At 37.3% G+C, this 22,250-nt stretch overlaps 1 protein-coding gene across 1 annotated transcript in view; it reads left to right on the forward strand.

Moving 5' to 3' along the window:
* Positions 1 to 22,250, forward strand: part of plxnc1 (plexin C1) — a 175,217-nt gene that overhangs the window by 135,036 nt on the left and 17,931 nt on the right. Inside the window, exons 24-30 of the mRNA XM_051931202.1 lie at positions 81 to 279; positions 803 to 949; positions 2,237 to 2,402; positions 12,552 to 12,655; positions 13,434 to 13,509; positions 20,351 to 20,385; positions 20,474 to 20,578. Of these exons, the coding sequence (XP_051787162.1) occupies positions 81 to 279; positions 803 to 949; positions 2,237 to 2,402; positions 12,552 to 12,655; positions 13,434 to 13,509; positions 20,351 to 20,385; positions 20,474 to 20,578 (832 nt within the window). The remainder of the gene's footprint in view (positions 1 to 80; positions 280 to 802; positions 950 to 2,236; positions 2,403 to 12,551; positions 12,656 to 13,433; positions 13,510 to 20,350; positions 20,386 to 20,473; positions 20,579 to 22,250) is intronic.

Raw genomic sequence — 22,250 nt, forward strand, 5'->3', positions numbered from 1 at the left:
TTTTTTAAACACATTTGAGACAAGTATCTTACCTACCTTTTAAATATTTCAAAGATCTGACTGACACATTTTCTTGACAGATGCAACTTTGCCTCCTGCTTGACCATTGCTCTTCATAGTAACCTTGACTATCTCACAGATGTTATGAAAGATTTGTTGCGGGACCTCATGGATCAATCCACTAATACACAGCCAAAGTTGATGCTGAGACGTACCGAGTCTGTTGTTGAAAAACTGCTAACCAACTGGATGTCAATTTGCTTGTATGGATTCCTTCGTGTAAGTTTGACTCGAGTGACAATGATACCTTATATTTAGTACTGTACCACTTTAAAATCTTCTGAGCTTCTGCCCTGCATGCTGCAAAATAATATAAACCTCTTGAAATACACGCAATGCTAAGTATAGGTGAATATTTGCAATATTTTGTCACTCTGTCATACATACATACATACAGGTATACACATTATAAATCTTTCCATCCACCCATTCATTTATTTTTAAACCCATTAAATCCAATTTGAGGTGTTGGGCGCCAGTAACCAACACTGACTAGGGCTTTAGTCTATTGCAAGACACACTCATGTGGGTAGAAACTGGGATGTGAGCGGGAGCTGGAGTCCTCAGACTTGGGGAGAATGTGCAGACTTCACACAGACACATAATGATTAGGCTGAGATTCAAATCTATTTTCTTGTAACTATGTAGAAAAAACAAGAACTATTGTACTTACCAAAACCAGATGAAATATCATGAGAAATATTCTTTAACTAAATGTTTTTCTGCCATTTTTCTTATTCAGGAATCAGTCGGAGAACCATTGTTTTTACTGGTTTCAGCTTTAAGTCAAAGGATAAGTAAGGGTCCTGTTGATGCGATTACTGAAAAAGCACTTTATACTTTGAACGAAGACTGGCTGCTATGGCAGGCTCAAGACTTCATTAACCTTGTATGATTGCATTTTTGGATTTTAGTTTCTTTCTTTCTTTCTTTCTTTCTTTCTTTCTTTCTTTCTTTCTTTCTTTCTTTCTTTCTTTCTTTCTTTCTTTCTTTCTTTCTTTCTTTCTTTCTTTCTTTCTTTCTTTCTTTCTTTCTTTCTTTCTTTCCTGATATCTGAATTAAAAATTAATGCAATTTGTCTTCTACATTTTATGCCAGACATTGTAACCTATCATCTACCCACCAAGTACATTGTTACAATTTAAAATAAATAATGACAATAGGGCTAAATAAAGTACTTATGGAGTAAGTGATGACAGATGAAGCCAATCATTCCGAAGCTCACTTAGTCCATTTCAGAGTCATGGGGAGCCTGAGCCATTCCCTATTATGGGGCACAAGGCAGGAAACAGTCCTGGACAGGACACCTAAAGTAGAACAGGATTATTACAAATGAACGTGTGGGGATAATTTGTGCACCAAGGGCAGGTGGCCTATCTTTTTGTACTCAAGTAGTGTGGACATTATGGGCCCCATGAACAGACATTAGGAGTGAGTTCCAGTTGAATGTGCATTCACCACAGTGTACTGAATTTTATGAAAATATAGAAGATCGAATCCCTGCTGTCACTGAGGTTAGACAGGGTTGGCAAGAAAGCTCCATAGGTTGTTTTATTTCTAAACTTTATGCAGTGAGTGCTTTAGTTACTAGGACATTTAGTATGTCATGGTATATAAAGTCTAAACTCTTTCTTGAAAACCGTCAAAGGAGAGCTACAGGCAAATTGTTCTTAAGAGCATTTTAGACAGAGTGAAACCTTTTTTTCTTTTGTCCATTTTTAGATTAGAGTGGATACAGTTATTTGTCTTAACATTTCATATTCAAAGTTCAGGCTGCAATCTGTAATGAGACAGGGAATTTTTAGTGTAGGTTGTGGTTGATGAAAGATGGCAGAGATTAATGTGTTGCCATTCTTGCTTCAGATGAGCACATCATTTGGTGTTTCATAATCATATATGCAATGTACTGTATATTATAAATAACTGATCCTTAAGATTGAGAAATAAGTTGTGTGTTTTAACTTCACATTTTATTATTTCAGTATTTTTGCATATCAGGAGTGCATTTATAAAATGTACTTACTGTAATGAGACTTCTTATACTTTGGTAAACATATAGTATCTAAATTATGCATTATAAAAATGATATTCTTTTAGTCTTGTATTAATATTTATTATATACAAATGGTGTTTTTCTCCTTGTAAATATTTTTTTACCTTTTACTGTATATTGTAGAAGTTAAATGTGACTTTCCCAGCAAGTCCAGGAACTGAAGATATCACACTAGATGTCAATGTTCTTGACTGTGACACTATTGAACAGGGAAAAGAGAAAATTTTGCAGATTTTTAAGATGAAATTCGGTTATTTTCAGCAATTTCAGGCAAAGCACATTGATATTGGTAAGTATGTCATTTTATTCAAATAAATGGAAGCAGGAGTAGTAAATGTCCTTTTTTGCCAGTAAGGTGCTTGTTTAATTTGCACGTTCACTGTATTTGTAGTGAATAATTTTGCTTTCAGTGAGTTAATCACTTTATGGTACTTTAAATTAGTTGTTTTCAGCAACTGGGAACTGTGCATAAGGTACAAGAGGTAGGCTTGTTTTAGAATTAGTGGTAGAATTTCCTTAACTGCTACTAACTTTAAGTTACTGCCTTGGTTGGAAAGAGTGAGTTGCTAGAAGTGAAGTATGCTAGGTCTGGAGGTTGACTACGTACCACAGAATTTTATGGTATGTAGTTCGTTATCAAGGATATCTATAAAATATTATATCAGATGTTATTAACTGCACATATTAACCTCATGTCTAATTTGTCAGGATAATAAAAGGTGAGATTTACTATTAAATAGTGCAGCTGCCCAACTACATCACAAATTTAGGGTCCTGGGTTCAACTCTTAGTCTGGACACTGTCCCTGACTTTACATTGAAGTAGTAATTAAAATGAGACTTTGTCTAGAACTTTGTTATATCTTTAAATCAATTAAGTAAACTGGAGATGGATAAACTTGCAACTTTGTTGTTCTTTGTTTGCTCATCAGTTTGCATAATTTGATATGTGGGTGCAATAATTGTTACTAATATGTCCTCAGTCAGTCCATGAAGTCTCGATGAACATGCAGGGTACAGACACTGCGTTCAGAGTTACTTCTAACTTTATTTTATATAGCAGTCTTTGTGATGAAATTCATTACCCTGTGCCAAAAACAGATTTAAGAGATCTAAATTTTTGAGAAATAATTTAAGAGATCATTTCCTTAAGATTGTGCTGTTTAAGTTCATGTAGTCCTAGCTGCAGTGTGTTGGGAAATGATGTTTATTTAATCAATGCGATCATTCTGCACAGAAAAGAAAGCTAGTGCATTCAAAACCATTTCCCATAATGCTCCACCTTGGAGCAAGCTATGTCAAAAGACTTTTAAAGCAGACTGAGAGCCTATTTTATTTTATTTTATTTTATTTACTTATGTTATTGATTTATGTATGTTTGTGTTTACAGTGCCTACAAAACAAATTTTCCCAAATTCAAAATGAATTTTCCATGATTTATTGTTTCAAAGCATTAAAATACAGTACATTTAATTACACTTTATTGACACTGTTTATCAGAAAAAGACTTTTAAATATCAAAGTATAACCAAATCTCTATACTTTGACAGAGGAGAGGGTGAATAATACATTTTATAGACATATAATGGTGTATGTTAGGAACCACCTAGTATATTCACACTATGGTGCCATCAGCAGACTACCATTTTCAATTAAATTACTAACACTGCTTCTGGCATTGTTACATAGTCAGCAGTGTCATATTATGAGGAAACTGTCAGGATACAAAGTTTCACAATACAACGTAGTTTTCATATCAGAGCCAGTTACTAAAGGCAAATGGTAACAGTGTGGTTTCTTAGCTATACACTGATATAATCCAGGAAGTACTGCCATATGGCCAAGAACTTCTGCTTCCTAGTTTTCACAGCAGAAATCAAACACAGGTTGGACTGGTCTCATAACACAGAGGAGCTATATAAGAAAGAGCAGAGCAGACACTGTTTTTTTAGGGGACTGTGTTCCTTAAATGTGGGTAGTGACATCCTTCACATGTTCTACATCTCTGTGATAGCCAGTGCAATTTTCTGTGCTGTGGTGTGCTGGGCTGGTAGCATCACTTCAAGAGAAGCCCACAGAATCAACACACTAATTAAAAGGACAAGCTCATAGGACACCTACTGGAGGAAGTGATGAAAGAGAGAATTAAAGAAAAACTGAGTGTCATTGTGAACAATGCTGCACATTCTGTCAGTGACACACTAATGTAAAGCCTTTCAGATAACAAATTATTCAGCAAAAGTGTGTCAAGAAATGCAACAGGGGGCCTTCATATTAATGGCATTACACCTCTATAGTATGTCACTGTGACTGCTCTATTATCTTTAACCAAGTCAGAAGTTTTCAATATTTATGATCAATACCTACTGTATCTCTACCTTAAAACCAAAGTATAAAATATACACAGTTTATTGAAACTTTACAAAACCAAACATGCTTGTCCACATGAAATAAGTGGTTATTTTATCATCTACTAGCCATCCCCGTGGCTTTACCCACATATCAGTGAAACAGGACATTGAGGAGGGCCCCACCCAGCTCGCTACTCCTGACGTCACTCTCCCCCCTTCCCCTCGGCCCACAGCCTCTGTCTCAGATTAGTGCGAATATATCACTCCTGTAAGCGAACTATGATCTTAGTGCAATGAGAGAAGTCTCAAAATCAACCGGAATGTTCAAGCAAATTATAGAAAAAAAAAAGATCTAAATCTGTTAAGTAGTTCTCTCTTTCGCTAAACTAAGCGGAGTTAAGGTTACTCCCCAAGGCAGACGCGTGAGTGAGGAGGGCCCTGCCCCCCTCCCCGCAGCCCGATGAGTTCCTCTCGGATTCGCGCTAATAAATCAGTACTACAAGCGAACTATGATACTTAGCACAATGAGAAAGTCACAAAATCAAGGGAATGTTCAAGCAAATTATAGAAAAAAACACTATCTAAATCCATCAAGTAGTTCTTGCGCGAAAAGCGGACAGACAAACAAACAGGTCTAAAAAACTATAAGAAATTTCACGCTTGGACTGCGAAATTTTTAAAACTGTTTCTTAATGAGCACCTATGGGTCTAGGGTAACCTACATTCCAAATTTCAAGTCCCAAGTCCTCAAGGTTCGGGAGTATTCCTGATAAGTGTGTCAGTGGTATTTGGCTTTTATATATGTAGATTTATATTGCACAGTATTGTAGTAAGTAACTGTTCCAGTGTCCTCCATGTAGATCCAGTTCATTTACAATTGAAGCACAAGAAGGCTAAATACTCTGAGAGTCATTGACCAGAATTAAACCATCAGCAGATGACAGGGTTCAGCTCCCGCCTGGGTCGATGTGGAATCTGCATGCCCTTTGTGGCTTTTCACTAAGTACTTAAGTTTTTTCCTACTACCCAAAAATGTGCAGAGTAGATCCACAGGTGACTCAGAATTGGTCTGCTTTGCAGGTATACCCTATTTGGTGCCCTATGCTGCCAGGATAGTCTTTGGCCGGTGCAACTCTGAAATGAATAAAGTAACTTCAGTGATAATTTCATAAATGTATGGGTGGATAAAAGTAGAAGGAATAAAATAAGCATAATGTAGGAGCAAATGGCAATAATACTGTTAAAAGCCAGGGCCTGGTTTTAGAGATGGTTAGGCCTTATGCTATGGGAAGCTGGAGAGGCCTATTTGGCAAGTGTTGCTTGGCATATACCAACAAACACTCTTGTTTGGTGAATTTCTGTCTAACTGATATTGTCTGTTAGGTTTTGTAACCTAGGAATTGTAACTAGCTTGTATTTTGTTCTGAACTGTTCAGTTGTGATCGATTGTGTATCCTTGTTCTCAAACAGCCCCCCAGACTATTGTTCACTTGATTATGTTGACCTCCATTATAGTTCGCTTTGGATGTCTGCTAGGCAAATAAATGTAAATTCAGAATTGAGCTGGGTAACAACTGAACTTGGCATGAATTCTGCCAAGATACATACATTAATGGAAGAAGGGTTGCTTTATTAGAACTTCAAAAGTTAAACTGTAACATTTTTCTCTAAATCTGAAACATTGAGAGGCCACTTTATACTGTGAGGCCTCTAAGCTATAGTGGGCCTAGCTTATGCCTAAATCTAGTCCTGTTGTAAACATTGTGATGCAATTTATTTGTTTAGATAAAATCTTCATACTTTGTTTAGCAGGAGGAAAGAAAGCTTTACTAGCAAAACTACTGTAACTAGCAGTGAGAGCAACAGATTATTACAGCCAGCCACAGTTAGTCAAGACATTATATCATACTTGAGCCCTCTCAGTCATGTTCACTTGATAAAGACCCAGAACCTTTGCAGACACAGAAGCAACATACAAATCACATGCATGTTGAGTCGTGGCGGAGTTGTAGACTGAGGCTTTATGGCAGCTGTGTCACTAAGCACTGTGCTATCCACTAATAATCCAAATTAATACTGAAGAGTGCTAAGGCAAGATACTGTACATTGAATTCAATGTTGTAATTTAATGAGTTAGACTTAAAAGTTTATTTAAAAAGACATTCTAATTTGGCTCATATGGGCCAGAGTCTGTTCCAAAGGATTGGCTACAATGCAAGACACGGTTCAGTACAGGGCCAGCTTACACATACCCAGGCTGATTTGGAAGGAAACCTCCACTAGAATGTGCAAGCTCTGCACAGGCGATGATTGGGTGTGGGGTTCCATTAAATATTTTTTATTCTTATATTAATTGCCCTGCAGTTTTATTTTTTTTTAAAAAATGAATTAGTTTAATCAGAATGGAGCGTGACAACTTTTTAAAATGTTGTAAATCAGTCAGAGGAATACAATTATTATGCAATCTTTAGCACAAATGAATTCTGCTAAAGTCTGTTAAAAGGAAATGCCACCCTAAAGCACCACACCAAACAAAGGTTCATAAAAAGTTCCTTAAACATTTGATGGCCACTTCTCTAAAATATTGTGCTGTGGGGAAACTGTGTGCCTTAATAACTGTCATGACTGTGCATCTTGTTAAGGGTGAGGGATGTGGTTATGCAAAAAGTCGAAGCTTGCTTTTTTGTTGTTAGAAACATTATACTTTTAAAGTGTTTTTTTAAACATCAATGAAACATTTTAAAGTATTTTATGAGATGAAAAATATTAGCTCCCTTGATCATAACATCAGAGTCATACACATTTCTAGAATTATATTGTCTGCAATGGCTTCTTGGTGATGGTGAAATGACTGAACAACCATTCCACTTCAAAGTCATAAAACAAAACCTTTCTTATAAGAGCTGCTATGAAATGAAATTGTATAATCTACAATTGGAAATAATAGGCAAAGGTTACACTTTAGAAATATATTTCTGCACCAGAGCCACCTTTTTATTTTGTCAGCATGGCATAAACATTTATATAATCCCTTTAGCAAATGCATGCTAACTCAGCTCATCTGTAACAATCCTTATTACATGTCTACACTACTTGCTCCATTACCTTTGCCACACCAAAAGCTCTCTTAATGCACATTGCACACAGTGGTGACATCGAGCCAGCATGTCACATTGTGTGCGATTGTATCACATAATCAGCCCATCCACTTCTAATCTAGCTTTTTCGATTAATGGCCATTGGGAAGTTTGAAACTACCCTGACAGAATTTTGTACAAGGCACTAATGCACTCAAACTACGACACCAGTGCATTGCAGGACATACTCACACATACGCCTTTACCAATTTTCTTAACATGCGTGTCCTTAGGATAAGAGAGGAAGTCCCCCTAGTCTATCATCCATCTATCAGTTCAGTTATTGAACTCGCTTACTGTATGTAGTCCAGGGTATCAGAGGACTAGAGCCTATCCTAGTAGCATCCAAGGCAAAATAGAATCACACCCTTGATGGGGTTACACTTCATCAAAAAGCCCAATCAGTCAAACATTCATACACACATTAGCCAGTTCAGCTAACAACCACATCTTTGATTAAATGACTCAGTGGTTTTCTTTTTATAGCCTTACTTTTTTTTATAAAGATCCTTTCACAATGAGTACAAAATAAAAGAGGGATATAATACAAACACAAAAATTCACTGTATTTTATAAGATTTGTCAAAAGCAAGATAGGGAAGTATGAAAATACATGGCAGAGGATACAGTTCTCCCGAAATCAACAAATAATGCAAATCAATTCACTGCTTCTGACTAAAGTCATCACAGAAATTGAGAGCTTAGCTGTAATTGTTGCAACTTTAAACAAGAAACAAGTGCAAGATGGTCTCCGGTCCACCCTGCGTGGAGTTTGTACGTTCTCCCCTTATCTGTTTGGGTTTATTCTCATGGTTGGAGGAGGTGCGGGTTAGGTGGATTGGTGACACTACATTGGTCGTAGTGTGCATGTGTTCACCCTGCAATGGACTGGTGCTTTGTCCTGAGAATTGTTCCTGCCTGGCCTATGCTTGCTGGGATAGGCTCCAGCCCCTTATGACCCTGCTCAGGATTAAGCAGTCTTTGAAAATGGTATTGTATTAACTTCTTCCTAGTAATATCAGGAAATGTGAAATACAGCAGAGATGGTCTCAGTACAGAATGTGAAAAAGTGTTACTTTTTGAAGTTATTCTAGAATTCTCTAAGGCTCCTTCTGTATCTGTCAGTTTTCTGTGTTGTTTGCTCTTGTCTGTGTAACTTTCGGCTAACACTTGGTTACATGCTATGTCCCTAGATGGACACTTTGTGTGGCCTGAAGTGAACTATTTAATAAGAATTCATTTCTAGTTTTAAAAAGATAGAAACAGTTGTACTGTACCTGTACTGATGTTGTGAAGTGTGTTGTTTGAGTAGAAAGCTGCTGTATGAAACATTGATTCAGTCTTTATTTTTTTTTTTTTGGGTATTTTTTTAAATCTAATTTGGTTTTACTTGTAGTGTTTCCCCTGCTCTTTAGTTAATGTTACACTTTAAATATCAATGAACTTGAGCTATAATTTTATTTATATGTACTTAGTATAAAATCATTTTTATCTCATTTGATACTGTTATAAATTTAATTTTATATGAAATATTTAATATATATTGTGGAGTGTGATACAGTACATAACATAAGAAGTCTGACAAACAAGAGGAGACCATCAAGTCTATTTGTTTAGTGAATAGCTGAAATATTGAGAAACCAATTTATACTGGGAGGCCTCTAAGCTAAAGTTGGCTCAATCAAGTCCTGTTGTAGATAGATAGATAGATAGATAGATAGATACTTTATTAATCCCAAGGGGAAATTCACATACTCCAGCAGCAGCATACTAATAAAGAAAATATTAAATTAAAGAGTGATGACAATGCAGGTACACAGACAGACAATAACTTTGCATAATGTTAACGTTTACCCCCCAGGGTGGAACTGAAGAGTCGCATAGTGTGGAGGAGGAACGATCTCCTCCGTCTGTCAGTGGAGAAGGACATTGACAGCAGTGTGTCGCTGAAGCTGCTCCTCTGTCTGGAGATGACACTGTTTAGTGGATGCAATGGATTCTCCATTATTGACAGGAGCCTGCTCAGTGCCCGTTGCTCTGCCACAGATGTCAAACTGTCCAGCTCCATGCCTACAATAGAGCCTGTCTTCCTCACCAGTTTGTCCAGGCGTGAGGTGTCTCTCTTCTTTATGCTGCCTCCCAGCACACCACCGCGTAGAAGAGGGCACTTGCCACAACCGTCTGATAGAACATCTGCAGCATCTTATTGCAGATGTTGAAGGACGCCAGCCTTCTAAGAAAGTATAGCCAGCTCTGTTCTCTCTTGCACAGAGAATCAGTATTGGCAGTCCAGTCCAATTTATCATCCAGCTGCACTCCCAGGTATTTATAAGTCTGTACCCTCTGCACACAGTCACCTCTGATAATCATGGGGTCCATGAGGGGCCTGGGTCTCCTAAAATCCACCACCAGCTCCTTAGTTTTGCTGGTGTTCAGGTATAAGTGGTTTGAGTCGCACCATTTAACAAAGTCCTTGAATGTAAACATTCTGATGTAATTTATTTGTTTAGATAAAATCTTCATACTTTGTTTAGCAGGAGGAGAGAAAGCTTTACTATCAAAACTAACTACCAGTGAGAGCAACAAATTATTACAGTCAGCCACAGTTAGAAAAGACATCATATCATACTCACCCCCAGTGTTTCATCCAGATACAGTATTTCTTAAAGGTTGTCAGGAGTTCTGCTTCAACTACAGTACTCAGGAGTTTGTTCCAGATTCCCACAACTTTTTGTGTAAAGAAGTGCTTTCTGACTTCAGTCCTAAATGCCCTTCCCCTTAATTTTCACTGATGCCCTCGAGTGCGTGATTCAGTGAATTACCCATAAGCTGAAAGAATGTTGTTAAATCTACTTTATCAATGCTGTTGAGAATATTAGACGCAGTCTTCTCTGCTCGAGACTAATCAGGTTTAATTCTCTGAGTCTGTCAGAGTAGCACATGTCCTTAAGTCTTGGGATGCACCTTATTGCTCTCCTCTGCACAGCCTCAAGTGCTGCTATACCTTTTTTGTATCATGGTGATGAGAACTTCCCTTTTAATTGCTTTTGCACATTGCTTGAAAACATTGTCAACATAAACTTCTGATATAGTGGGTCTGCGGCTCAGAATAAGTTTCTGTTTAATAAATAATTAACACGATTGCGCTGGGGAGTGGAGCAGGTGCGAGCAGTTGGCTGCGAGGATGGCTTGTCTCAAGAGTGGGTGCGAGCCTGGCATGTGCAGTTGGTCTGATTGTCTCAATATCAGCCTGGGGCAGTAATCAGGTGATGACACCTGCAACCGCTCCCCAGCATATAAAAATGGGGGTGCAAGATAGCAAGAAAGGAGACCAGAAAAAAGGAAAGAGACAAAGAAAGTGGAGGTTAAAGGTTGGGAGAAGAAGCAAGCAGGAGAGAGAAAGGAAACAAGCTGGTACAGAGAATGGAAGCAGGTGGATGGGAGTGAGGCCCAGGAAGGTACAGTGGGTTACTCCTGCTGAGCGTCTTGGGAACAGGAAAGACCATTATGCTCTGGTGGTGCTTTCGTTGGGTGGAGCCAATGGCAGCGGTGGAAGTACAGAACGCACACAGTGGGTGGAGCCAGGATCAACAGCGCTTTGAGTCGAGCAGGGCTTGTTGGTTGCCTGTGGACATCATGGGATTGGAGGCTGGGACTATGGGCCAGATGACATGGGTGTCTACACCTGTTAGTCAACGTCTCTCTGGGCTGCAAGATCTGAACAGCATAAGCTGGAGAGGTGTCAGATTTAAACGAAGGCACCAGGGCTTGTGGTTTTAAGGACAGTTTCCTGCACTGTGATTTTTTTTAACCTTGTTTTTAATGGATTTTCTATTTATTGAATTTTAACCTCCACGATGCACTTTATTTTATGGATTATTTATTTATTGACATTTTGGAGCACTGTACTTTTTGGGCACCTTGTTTGGAATTGTTTTTAATAAAAGCACTTGAGCATATTTTCACCATCCCCTTGCTTTGTGTGTTTGTCCTCATCTGCTCAGCTCATCCTGGTCATGATTATCAATGGTGTCGGGTTCAAGAAGCTCCCAGAAATGGAAGAGGGAGCATGGAACTGACCCGCACCGCCACGAAACCTCTAAATCCTTTTCATACCCTGCTTCCTGTATGGCAGTGTCTCCCATCTTGTATTTATAACTGACGTTCCTGTTGCCTGCATGTAGCACTTTGCACTTTTCTACATTAAACTGCATTTTCCACGTGTTTGTCCAGTTCTAGAGCTTGTCCAGGTCTTTTTTGATTTTTTTTCTGCTGCCTCCTCAGTGTCTGCCATCTCTCTAATTTTAGTGTCATCTGCAAAATTCACAAATGTACTAACAATATCAGAATCAATGTCATTAATATAAATCAGAAAAAGTAATTATCCAAGAACAGAACCCCGAGGACCTCTACTGATGACCTCACTCCACATGGAACAATCTCTTCTTATCTGTACTCTTTGTCTCCTGCCAGTTAACCAACCTGAGATTCAGTTTTTAAGTTACCTCTGATGCCTACCGGTTCTAGTTTCAGAATTATTGTTTGGTATGCGACTGTATCAAAGGCTTTGTGAAAACTTAACATATTGAATGATTGGTAGATTGAATACAAAAAGGGAACTCCTCAAAGCAAAATGTTCCAATGAAATACTACGGAGCACAAGTGTAGAGCATGTTTATATTTACAAAATACAATTGGATATGTATAGCTGAGTGGAATAATTATATGAAGTGAAGTGTAACAAATGAAAAATTATCCCGATGTAGTAAAATTCCTTTGAATCCAGGAGGAGGAGGTTAGGAGCATGCACTGATAGCGTGTTGAATCCAGACTGAAAGCAAATGATCTCACAAGATGTAATATCTGATTCATCTGCTCAAATGTTTTGCTTAAAATTAAAAATATCCTCTACGCTCATCTATTGATTTATCTCTCCCCATTTAAATTTCAGAATATGATAATAATGGAATATATCTGAGACTCCAAGAAATTGACCAAAGTTCCAAGGCCTTGGACAATGGGACAACAGTGCTGAACACTTTCATACATTATAAGGTAGGCATCTCGTGTCAGTGGGATTATAAGATATTACTTAGTTTCCTGTGAGGGGCACTTTGGGATAGTGGTTAACAGGGCTGTCTCACAGCTCCAGACGAATGTGAAGTCCCACATTGTCACAGGGTGTGGATGTGCACGAGTAAACTTGGCAGTTCACTCCTGCATTGTACCTGACGTGCTTGGATAACTGATTACATTAAACATGATTGAAAATGGAAGGATGCTTGTTAGAACGTTATGGTAAGTTTAGTATAAGGCATCTTTTAGGCTTTTGAAACTGTGAGATTTGTAATGTATATGAAGGCATTATATAAGTAAAATGTCTTATTATTATTACAATAGCTAGTAAAGTACTACATGAGCTTCTGGTCAGTGAACCATAGGCAAATAGTAATTATAGCGTAGAGAACACGTGAAAGCATGATCTGACTTGTGTATGCTTGTTTCTTTCCTGTTCGATTTTAGAGTTAAACAAACTGAAATTCATTAATGGGCCACTTTAGTATTTTTAGTACTGGTTTGCTGACAATGAAAAAACAATGATATGGTGAGGCATGCTAAAAGCAGACACTTGTATGATGAACTACTTCATTTATAGTTAGGAAATGAAAATTGGAGTCTTTAAGGGAAGAAGCACTGTGCTGTAGAAGAAAAGTTCAGCTCCATTTTTTTTAAATAGTACACTGAAACCACAACAGCTTTCTTGATTTCACACATTTACAGTAATTTTGCTATTTCATCAAACTTTGACCTTTCTTGTTCAATGCACTTTCAGATTCCAGATGGGGCAAAAATCCGGGTGACCCGCAGAACTAACCAACCCAAGATTTCTACTCAAGAAAGCATAAAAGGTAAAATGCAGATATTATCTATGCTCTTGACTTTGCACTAAAGTATAATGCAGCAAGGAACTGTATGCTTTAAATCTGAAGCAGAAGTGGGTGGGGATGAGTCACTTAATATCAGAATACTGTGACTTTCTGTTTCAATCACTCTTCCTTTACAATGGAGAGTTGTGTTGCCCTCTGGTAAACTGTACATATGTCTACAAATAAACCTATTATTTTCCTACCGTATCAAACATTCTTCTAGTTTTTTCTCAATGGTGAAATATCAGAAATACTATAAAAGCTCTACTACCTCTGTTTTGGGACTTGTTTGGTTGCAGATTTCATGCTAGCCCATCAGCGAATCTTTCTGACTTTTAGTTGATCTCATTGTTTATTTCACTGGTGTTTCTGCTATTTTAATTATGTATTCTGTAAAGTACGGTTGAGTCAAATTTAAATTTATAGGAAATTCTGCATGACAGTTTTTGCCAGTGGTTTAAAACCTCTTTGCTCAACTTCTTCTTTTTAACTTACTTTTCAGTGGCCTGTGTTAAATGTCAGTGTTTAGATGAAATTAAAACTGCAAAGAGTGAAGCAGACAGCAGTCTGAATGCTAAAGGGGAAGAGTTTTCCCGTGTTATACCATCTGTGTGCTGATTTGTAAGCAACTGATTAAACAACCAAAAAATTATACAAAATATGAGTTACTTATACAGTATGTAACACACAACTTCTTACTACATTGTTATAAAAATATAGCAAGCTAAAAATATAGAAATTTAGGTATAAGAACGTGCTTAAATAAAGAAGGGCACACATAAAATAAATTAATCAAATATGAAGGTCCTCAATGATTGAACTTGGTAGTTACCAATTTACATTTGCCTCCTGTGATTTTTGTAAAATAATTTTCCTGTTTTAAGATATTTGCTCTGAGATTAAATATTGGACTACCTATTTCAAGATGAGCTAACTTGTTTCAACTAACAGGACAATCATTCTCCACTGGTATTAAGAATGTTCCACTTATTAGTAGCGGTTTATTTTCTTGTTCCTTGGCCTTCATTTTTCAGTGGGCTAAAATTAAGAATGCAGAATATCCATCCATCCATCCATTTTCCAACCCGCTGAATCTGAACACAGGGTCACGGGGGTCTGCTGGAGCCAATCCCAGCCAACACAGGGCACAAGGCAGGAACCAATCCCGGGCAGGGTGCCAACCCACCACAGGACACACACAAACACACCCACACACCAAGCACACACTAGGGCCATTAAAAATTATTTTCTAATATTCAGTGTATTTCCACTCTAGAAAGTCTAATCTCAAGTAATGTGTTCTAAAAAACAGCATTTTCTCCTTATTTCAAACCTTTGAGCACCTATCAGAGCTTTCTTATTTCTAGACTGGAACTAACTTATTTTTTAGATGTCTTGGCAAGTAAAATTATCTTGCTGCATGAACAGATAATTTCACTAATATTAAGTCATTTTCTCCTAAAATTTAGCGTTTATATCTTATTTTTTAGATAAGCGTTTTTGCAGTGTATACATTTGTCTTTCCAAAGCTAAACTGTTTATTCTTGTGATCATCTTTAGACCACAAATTGCAAAACAATAAGACACAAACATTGCCATCATCAAATGTCTCTAAGTGATAATGTACTATAAGCAATCTGCTTAACAATTACAATATAAAAGTAGTGCAGCAGGTTACGATGAAGTGCTTTTACTTATCTCTCATGACTTGGTATCACTTTTGCAAGCAGCATTTCTGCACTTCCTGTTTCAGCTCTTGAATGCTAACACTTGCGGCTTCTTAAAGCCCACAACAAATATGAAGTTATTGTTAGATTTAGAAGGTGGTCGATACTGACCTGTATTTGCATTGTATTTCTGAAGTTTTTGACAAGTTATAAAAAGTTTACTACCTCCAAAAAAGTTTAAACAAACTGTTTCCATACCACAATATAAATACTGCCTATTTATAAATATTACTACAATAGATAAGAACCCAGATACCTAAGACAGTCTCCCAAACTTGTTATGGTTTTAAAAAGTTTAATAATTTAAAGAGTCAGTCTCAATCAGTCATTCAGTCCTGAAATCGTCCTTTTGGTACAACTATTGCTGAGTGAGAGACCCTTACACATCTTGAGAGTTCTGCTGCCTCACACCTCCAGAGTCCTGTGTTCAGATCTGGGCCTGGTCTCTGCCTGCATGGAGTTTACACATATTCCCTTTGTGATTTTTTTTTTTTCTCCAGGGCTGCCAGTGACATATAGGTTAAGTTGGTTGATAAATGTAAACTGGCATTGTGTATGTGAGTTTTCCCTGCAATAGGCTGGCACCCTTTCCAGGTTTAGTTCAGTCCAGACAGGCAGTGTGGTATAGCGGTTAAGGCTGTGGACTTCAAACTCTGAGGTTGCGGGTTGAAATCCTGCTACTAATACTGTGTGACCCTGAGTAAGTCACTTGACCTGCCTTTGCTCCAATTGGAAAACCAGAACAACAACAACATTTATTTATATAGCACATTTTCATACAAATAATGCAGCTCAAAGTAACCAACTGTATCATAAATGTGTAAGTCACCTTGGTTAAAGGCATAAGCCAAATCAGTAAATGTAAATGTAGTTCTGCTATTGGGGGTTGGTGGCAGGATTGGCATCATCATAATATGATGATGTTTGTTTTAAATTGTGACTCATAGCAATTTGAATTATTGTTAATAATTGTGATAGCATTACCAAACACCACTTCTATAGCTGTCCCAGGTTTCATCCTATAGCAACATCAGTGTATTCACCGTTGCCCACAACTTACCCTCTACCATAGAACTGCAGATGCTTTCCAAGATTCATGACTGAAATTAAGTCAAGCGCTGACAGTTTTCAGATTTGTATATGATCTTGCTTTGTCACATGTATTGAAGGATTATAAATGATCATAAGCGTGACATTTTTCTGTGATTATTGTCTAGTTGTCTACAGAATAGAGACAACAAATCATTTATGTGCCTTGACATTCAATAATGTCAATAGCAGCACTATTTCAAGTGAAACTACACCCCTGGGGTTGAAAGACGATCCGCGAAGTGAAGCGTGTGACAAGTCTCATTTTTAACAATATGTGTCCAATCTCAGGACATGGATGAAAACACTCTTAACACTTTTGACTATTTGATGAGTTTTAGGACTTCTGCCCCTTGAAAACCATTTTAAATGGCAAGAACAGTTATGATGCATTTTTAAACGTGTGCAAAAAAAACCCAAAACTTTAGAACACAACTTCATATAGCAAATTAGTGTATACCATAATTGTGAACACATAACTTTATCTTAAAAAATATTGAATGTTGCTTTGCTTCACATGCTTGGTTTAACCTCTCTTGTTTTGGCAAAAGGTTACCCAACCTTTGCTTATTTGCTATTTGTCAGATTGTGTGCTTTAGTCCTGATACTAAATAAGCAAATCTTATATTGTGAGATCTCACTGTGTATTCTTCCTTCCTGTGGGTTATTATTAGAATGAGAATCATTTGTTAGCTCTTTGTTATTCTAGTCATTTGCTACACTGGGAGGTGGGCGCAGTATTTGTGTTAACTAAGAACAAGCATTTTCTGGGTTGTATGAATAGGTCTTATCTGGTTTAGTATAGTTCTCCTCCACCACAGTTCAAATTCATTTTGACTTTATTCCCTTTTTCACAAGTTAAAATGAGGCAATAGGGCTAAAAAAAAAAAAATCAAATCAGGCATAATCAGCAGTAGTGTATGTCACTAGCACCTTAGCATCGGCCATGCTACTGCTTTTTGCACAGAGAGAAAGAGTAGAAAGTGAAAGGGCAAGAATAGAAAAACAGAAAGACATCCTAATACCAAACAGGAAAACCAGTGATGCACATTTAAAACCCTACCACCCAACATTTAAACATCAACCAGCCACATAAAACGTGGAATAAATTGCAGAAACTTCCTGTCACACTCACAGAACATTCTAGTGACACAGTGTAGTCCACGTGACCATCCAGTGCTCAGCAGAATTTGCCAAAAATATGTTAAAAATGCAAACTGCCCATTTTGAGCTGTTGTAGTTAAGTTCTTTAAGTTCAGAATTCTGTGTAAATGTTGACACATTTCTGATAGTTTATATACCGTAAAAGGTATCTACTGGAAATCCCTTTCCTCTAACTACATACATTATCAAGGTGAGTGCTTATCAGTCCACCAGTGCTACAACAGTATATTATGCTACTTTACTGAAAAGCTCAGCTTAGATGAGGACTGCATATCATTAGTAATTTTAGCTTTTGGCGTATCAAGCATAGTGCCAGATCATTCTATGTGCAGGCAGAAGCTTTGTCTGAACAATATGACACCTCAGGTCTACATTTTTTTTCCTATACATTCACTAACCATTTGTGATAAGATTTAAGTAAAGAATTCATATTTTCATTTTCTAATCCCACCTTGTCACAGGTAGCTTCAGCCATGTTATTAGTTTCAAAGCCAAGGTCAAGGAACCAGCTTTGTGTCATTAGTAAACTCCTATTATGGATTATTATGCTGTCCACAAACCCATGTGCACTTGCACCAGGTCACCAGCTAACAACCCATTAAAACCTATCATGCTGTATTTACCTAACTTCTGCAAAATATGATTAAGTCGAATGTGAATGTGTCCAAAGCACTGTTACCTAATACACACTACCTAAGTATCTAAGGTTCTCCGTGAAAGGAAAGATATTCCAGCATTTGTGCACACATTATCTTTAAAATCTTCCATCCATTCCCCTATGTTTCATCTTAAAACTCATTTTAAAGTGCCTGCAAGCATGTGCCATACTACTTCCTTTCATAATTATAACCATATATACCTTCTCTTTATCTCTGCTTGCTTAAGCTACAGAGATTCATTTCTTATAGATCATTTTTAATTATGTTCTAGTTCTTCTCTGGACTTTCTTTCTTTCTGCCTTTTTTGCAATGCAAAAATTCAAAACTGCACACAGTATTCCAGATGAGACTCCACGATTGCTAAGGGTGCTATAACACAGCATGCTATATAACCAGACATCCTATTAGTCATCATAATTGCTAGATTTAAAGTAGTATTGAATCTGTCTCGATTCTTATGTCCTTATCAAAAGCTATACTCAAGTGTCTCACCTTCTATTGTGTAAGCATTATAAAGTTTTGACATCCTATGTGTGAAACTACATTTATTAATTTTTAATGTTATCTGTCATGTATCTGCCCAAGTCTGAATTCTGTTCATGTTGCCTGTAAACGTAACCAATCTGAGAAGCAGCTAAACTACATTTTCAGGAAATGCATTAATGTAGATTATAAAGAGCAGTTGCCCAGTACTGATCCCTGAGGGACATCACTTTTAACATCACCTAATTCTGAGTTCTTTGCACCGTATCTCATTCAGTTTTTTCTCCCTTCTGAACAGTACACCTTGAACTTCCACGTTTAATTTGATCACTAAACTCTCAGGTGGTGCCTTAGAAATGGAATCAAATCTCTCTATACTGTATATAAAATCCAACATCTGTATGTATGTCCGCTTTTCATGAGAGAACTACTTAACGGATTTAGATCAGATTTTTTTCTAGAATTTGCTTGAACATTCCGGTTGATTTTGCGTCTTCTGTCACAGCACTAAGAATCATAATTTGCTTGCAGGAGCGATATATTCGCTCTAATCAAAGACAGAGGCAGCGGGCTGAGGGGGGGGGCGGTGAGCATGATGACAGGAGTGGGGAGTCAGTCTATCTCAGTGTTTTTTTGGAGTGTAACTTTTCTCCACTTAGCTAGCGATATCTTTTTGTTTATTGATTTTTAAAGTTTGTCCTGTTTCACTACTACGCGGGCAGAGCTGCGGGGAACAGCTAGTATAATTTATATAAATAATGACTAACCAATGTAAGATCTGTCTGTTATAAAAGTATACAAAAATAATAATGCCGCCACTTTACATTACATGTCCCTTATTTACAGTGTATGTACTTACATGGAAATTATCTGAGATTTATTAACACTTACTTGCTGGTAACATAGGTAGTTTATGGGAAGCTGCACATTAACATAAGTTGTTGCAATAATTTTTATAATATAATTAGTCAAGGTATTTTTTTATTTATGTGGTTAATGTGCACTCTTAGGACATGCTTCACTGCTAGTATTGGCCTACTACTTTTGTGGGGAATGGGTCCAGTCAATAGCAGCCCTTTTTAATGTTGATTTATCCAGTTCATTTCACCACCTATTTTTCCTCTCATCCCCTCGGCCAATCATAACGGACAATGTCTGCAACATGGTCTGAACAGTTGTTTTCATGAAACGATATGCATTTGCTGGAATTGGGTTTTGGCAAGTGTCCCTTTGCTGCAGAACCACAAATTCAAGAGGTGGAGTAACATCTGATCCAACTCCTTCCATACCTGGCTACAAAATGTAGAGTCAAACCAAAAAAAGAGTAGAGCAGTACTCCCAAAGTTCCCAACATGTAATTAAACAAGTAGAAGAACGTCACAACTGTTAATATTATTTTCATAATGCACCAAAAATGCAGACAATTTCTGTTTGTGCTGATGTACAGAGAAGCCACAGGCACCCACTCCTTTTAATTCTGGTATTTGGCTGGCTGCTTTTCTGATGTTGCTGAATACTTCAAAACTTGCAGACCTTCCTCTTTTATGACTGCACCAGAGATATATACAATGTTTACATTGTGGTTTGTTCACAGCTACAAAGAGAGAAAACTTGAAGCCAAGATTTTTCTTGATTTCAGTATAGGAACCACTGGTCTAAAATGAAGGTATTAACTAGACATGTCTTTATTGTTTTATACAGATGATAGCAACTATGACAAAAAGTACTGTCATTTGGTAAGTTTTAGAGGCCATTTTTTCCCAGCTATTGCTTTGCCATCTTAAGCTTTTCAATGCATAACATAGCTTTAATCGAATTTTGCAGATAAAAGCTGACTTAGAAGAATTGGAAGATCAAGTCAACAGTGCACAAAAGAGGAAAAAAGTGAAGCTGAAAGAAGTGTATCTCACTAAGCTGTTGTCTACAAAGGTGATATTTACTTTCAAACACGCTTAAAATAAGATTCTAAGATGGAATAACTGGAAGCTAATTTTTCACCTTAATGGTTCAGTTTTTTCTGTTACCTTAGCAAACACCTGGTAAAAATGAATAGAATTTTGCAGTGGTGCCTATCTCCAAGAAATAAAAAGCCACAATAAAAACTACAGTCAGAGATTACTCTGTTTTTCCTCCAGCCCCTATTATTGACAGAGTATTTGAGGTACAGTTGTCTTTGTGAGCTTAGCTCACTTATATATTACTGCCTCGGCCTTACACCAACCATTCTAGTGCCTGAGCCAAAGCTACTTAAAGGAATACTCCACTGAAAAATGATAATTTGTTTAATGTGTTCCATATTTCTCTGTTGTTTCTAGTAATGGCCAAGTAAATTTTATAATTTCCAGTTTTATAGAGAATAGGGACTAACGCTAAACAAACAGCAGGTAATATTAAAATGTATGGGGAAAAAAAATCTTTAGTTTACCCACATGTAAAGTCATTTAGTCATAAGTGATGACTTCTTCTTTCAGCTACTCCCTTTAGGGCAGGGGTCCCCAACTCCAGACCTGGAGGGCCGCAGTGGCTACAGGTTTTCATTCTAACCCTTTTCTTAAGTAATGACCTGTTTTTGCTGCTAATTAACTTCTTTTGAATTCATTTAAAACAAAGTTTAAAGCAAGAAGCAGTATGTAGTGTGGTGTAGCAGCTAAGGCACTGGACTTTAAACCACAGTTACCAGTTTAATTCCTGCCTCTGAAGGGCAGTTTGATCTGGTCACTTAACCAGCCTGTGCTCCATTTGTGTGTTTTTATGTAAATAGATGTAATAAATACAAGTAAATGTAAATTTGATTGGATAAGCACATCAGGCAAACACACAATAACTGCACTGTATTCTATAAAAATTATTGTCTGCCTATTTTGTTTCCAACATCTCTAAACAAATAATATGTCCTCTCACTTATCCTTATTCTTTTTTTGTTCCAGTAGCCTTACATTTGGTTAACCCAGCCGATTTTGAACTGTACTCCTCAAGTACCCCTGTAACTGTTGGCTTTAATTTTAGCTACTGCCTCTTATCTTGCATCATTGATTAATTTAACAGCTTAGTGGATGTAGAGGTGGCCCACTCCTTCAAGTAATGGAGGTCCACATTAATGACAGTTTGGACTGGTCTCAAAACACTGAGGAACTATATAATAAAAGGCAGAGTAGGCTTTTTTTCCTTAGCAGGTTGTGTTTGTTTCTTTAATGTGGGTTGTGACATCCTTCACATCTTCTATAACTTTGTCATGGCCAGGGTGGTTTTCTATGCTGTGGTATTCTGGGCTGGTAACATCGCTTCAAAGGAGAACCACCGAATCAACAAGCTAATTAAAAAGGCAGGCTCACTTATGGGACACACACTGGACCCCAAAGAGTTGGTAGGTAGTGAAGGGGAAAATTAAAGCAAAATTGAGTGTAATTATGAACAATGCTGCACATCCTTTCTCTTATACACAAACACTGAGTACTTTCAGCCAACAAATTATTAAGCCAAAGTGTGTTAAGAAAAGCTACTGGTGTCCTTTATACCAACAGCCATACGCCTTCATAGTACCTCACAGTGAATGTGACAGCCAAGTCAGACATTTTCTTTCTTTTTAAATCTTGTTCCTTTT

The sequence above is a fragment of the Erpetoichthys calabaricus genome, chromosome 1 (genome assembly GCF_900747795.2).
Source record: "Erpetoichthys calabaricus chromosome 1, fErpCal1.3, whole genome shotgun sequence".
NCBI lineage: Eukaryota > Metazoa > Chordata > Cladistia > Polypteriformes > Polypteridae > Erpetoichthys > Erpetoichthys calabaricus.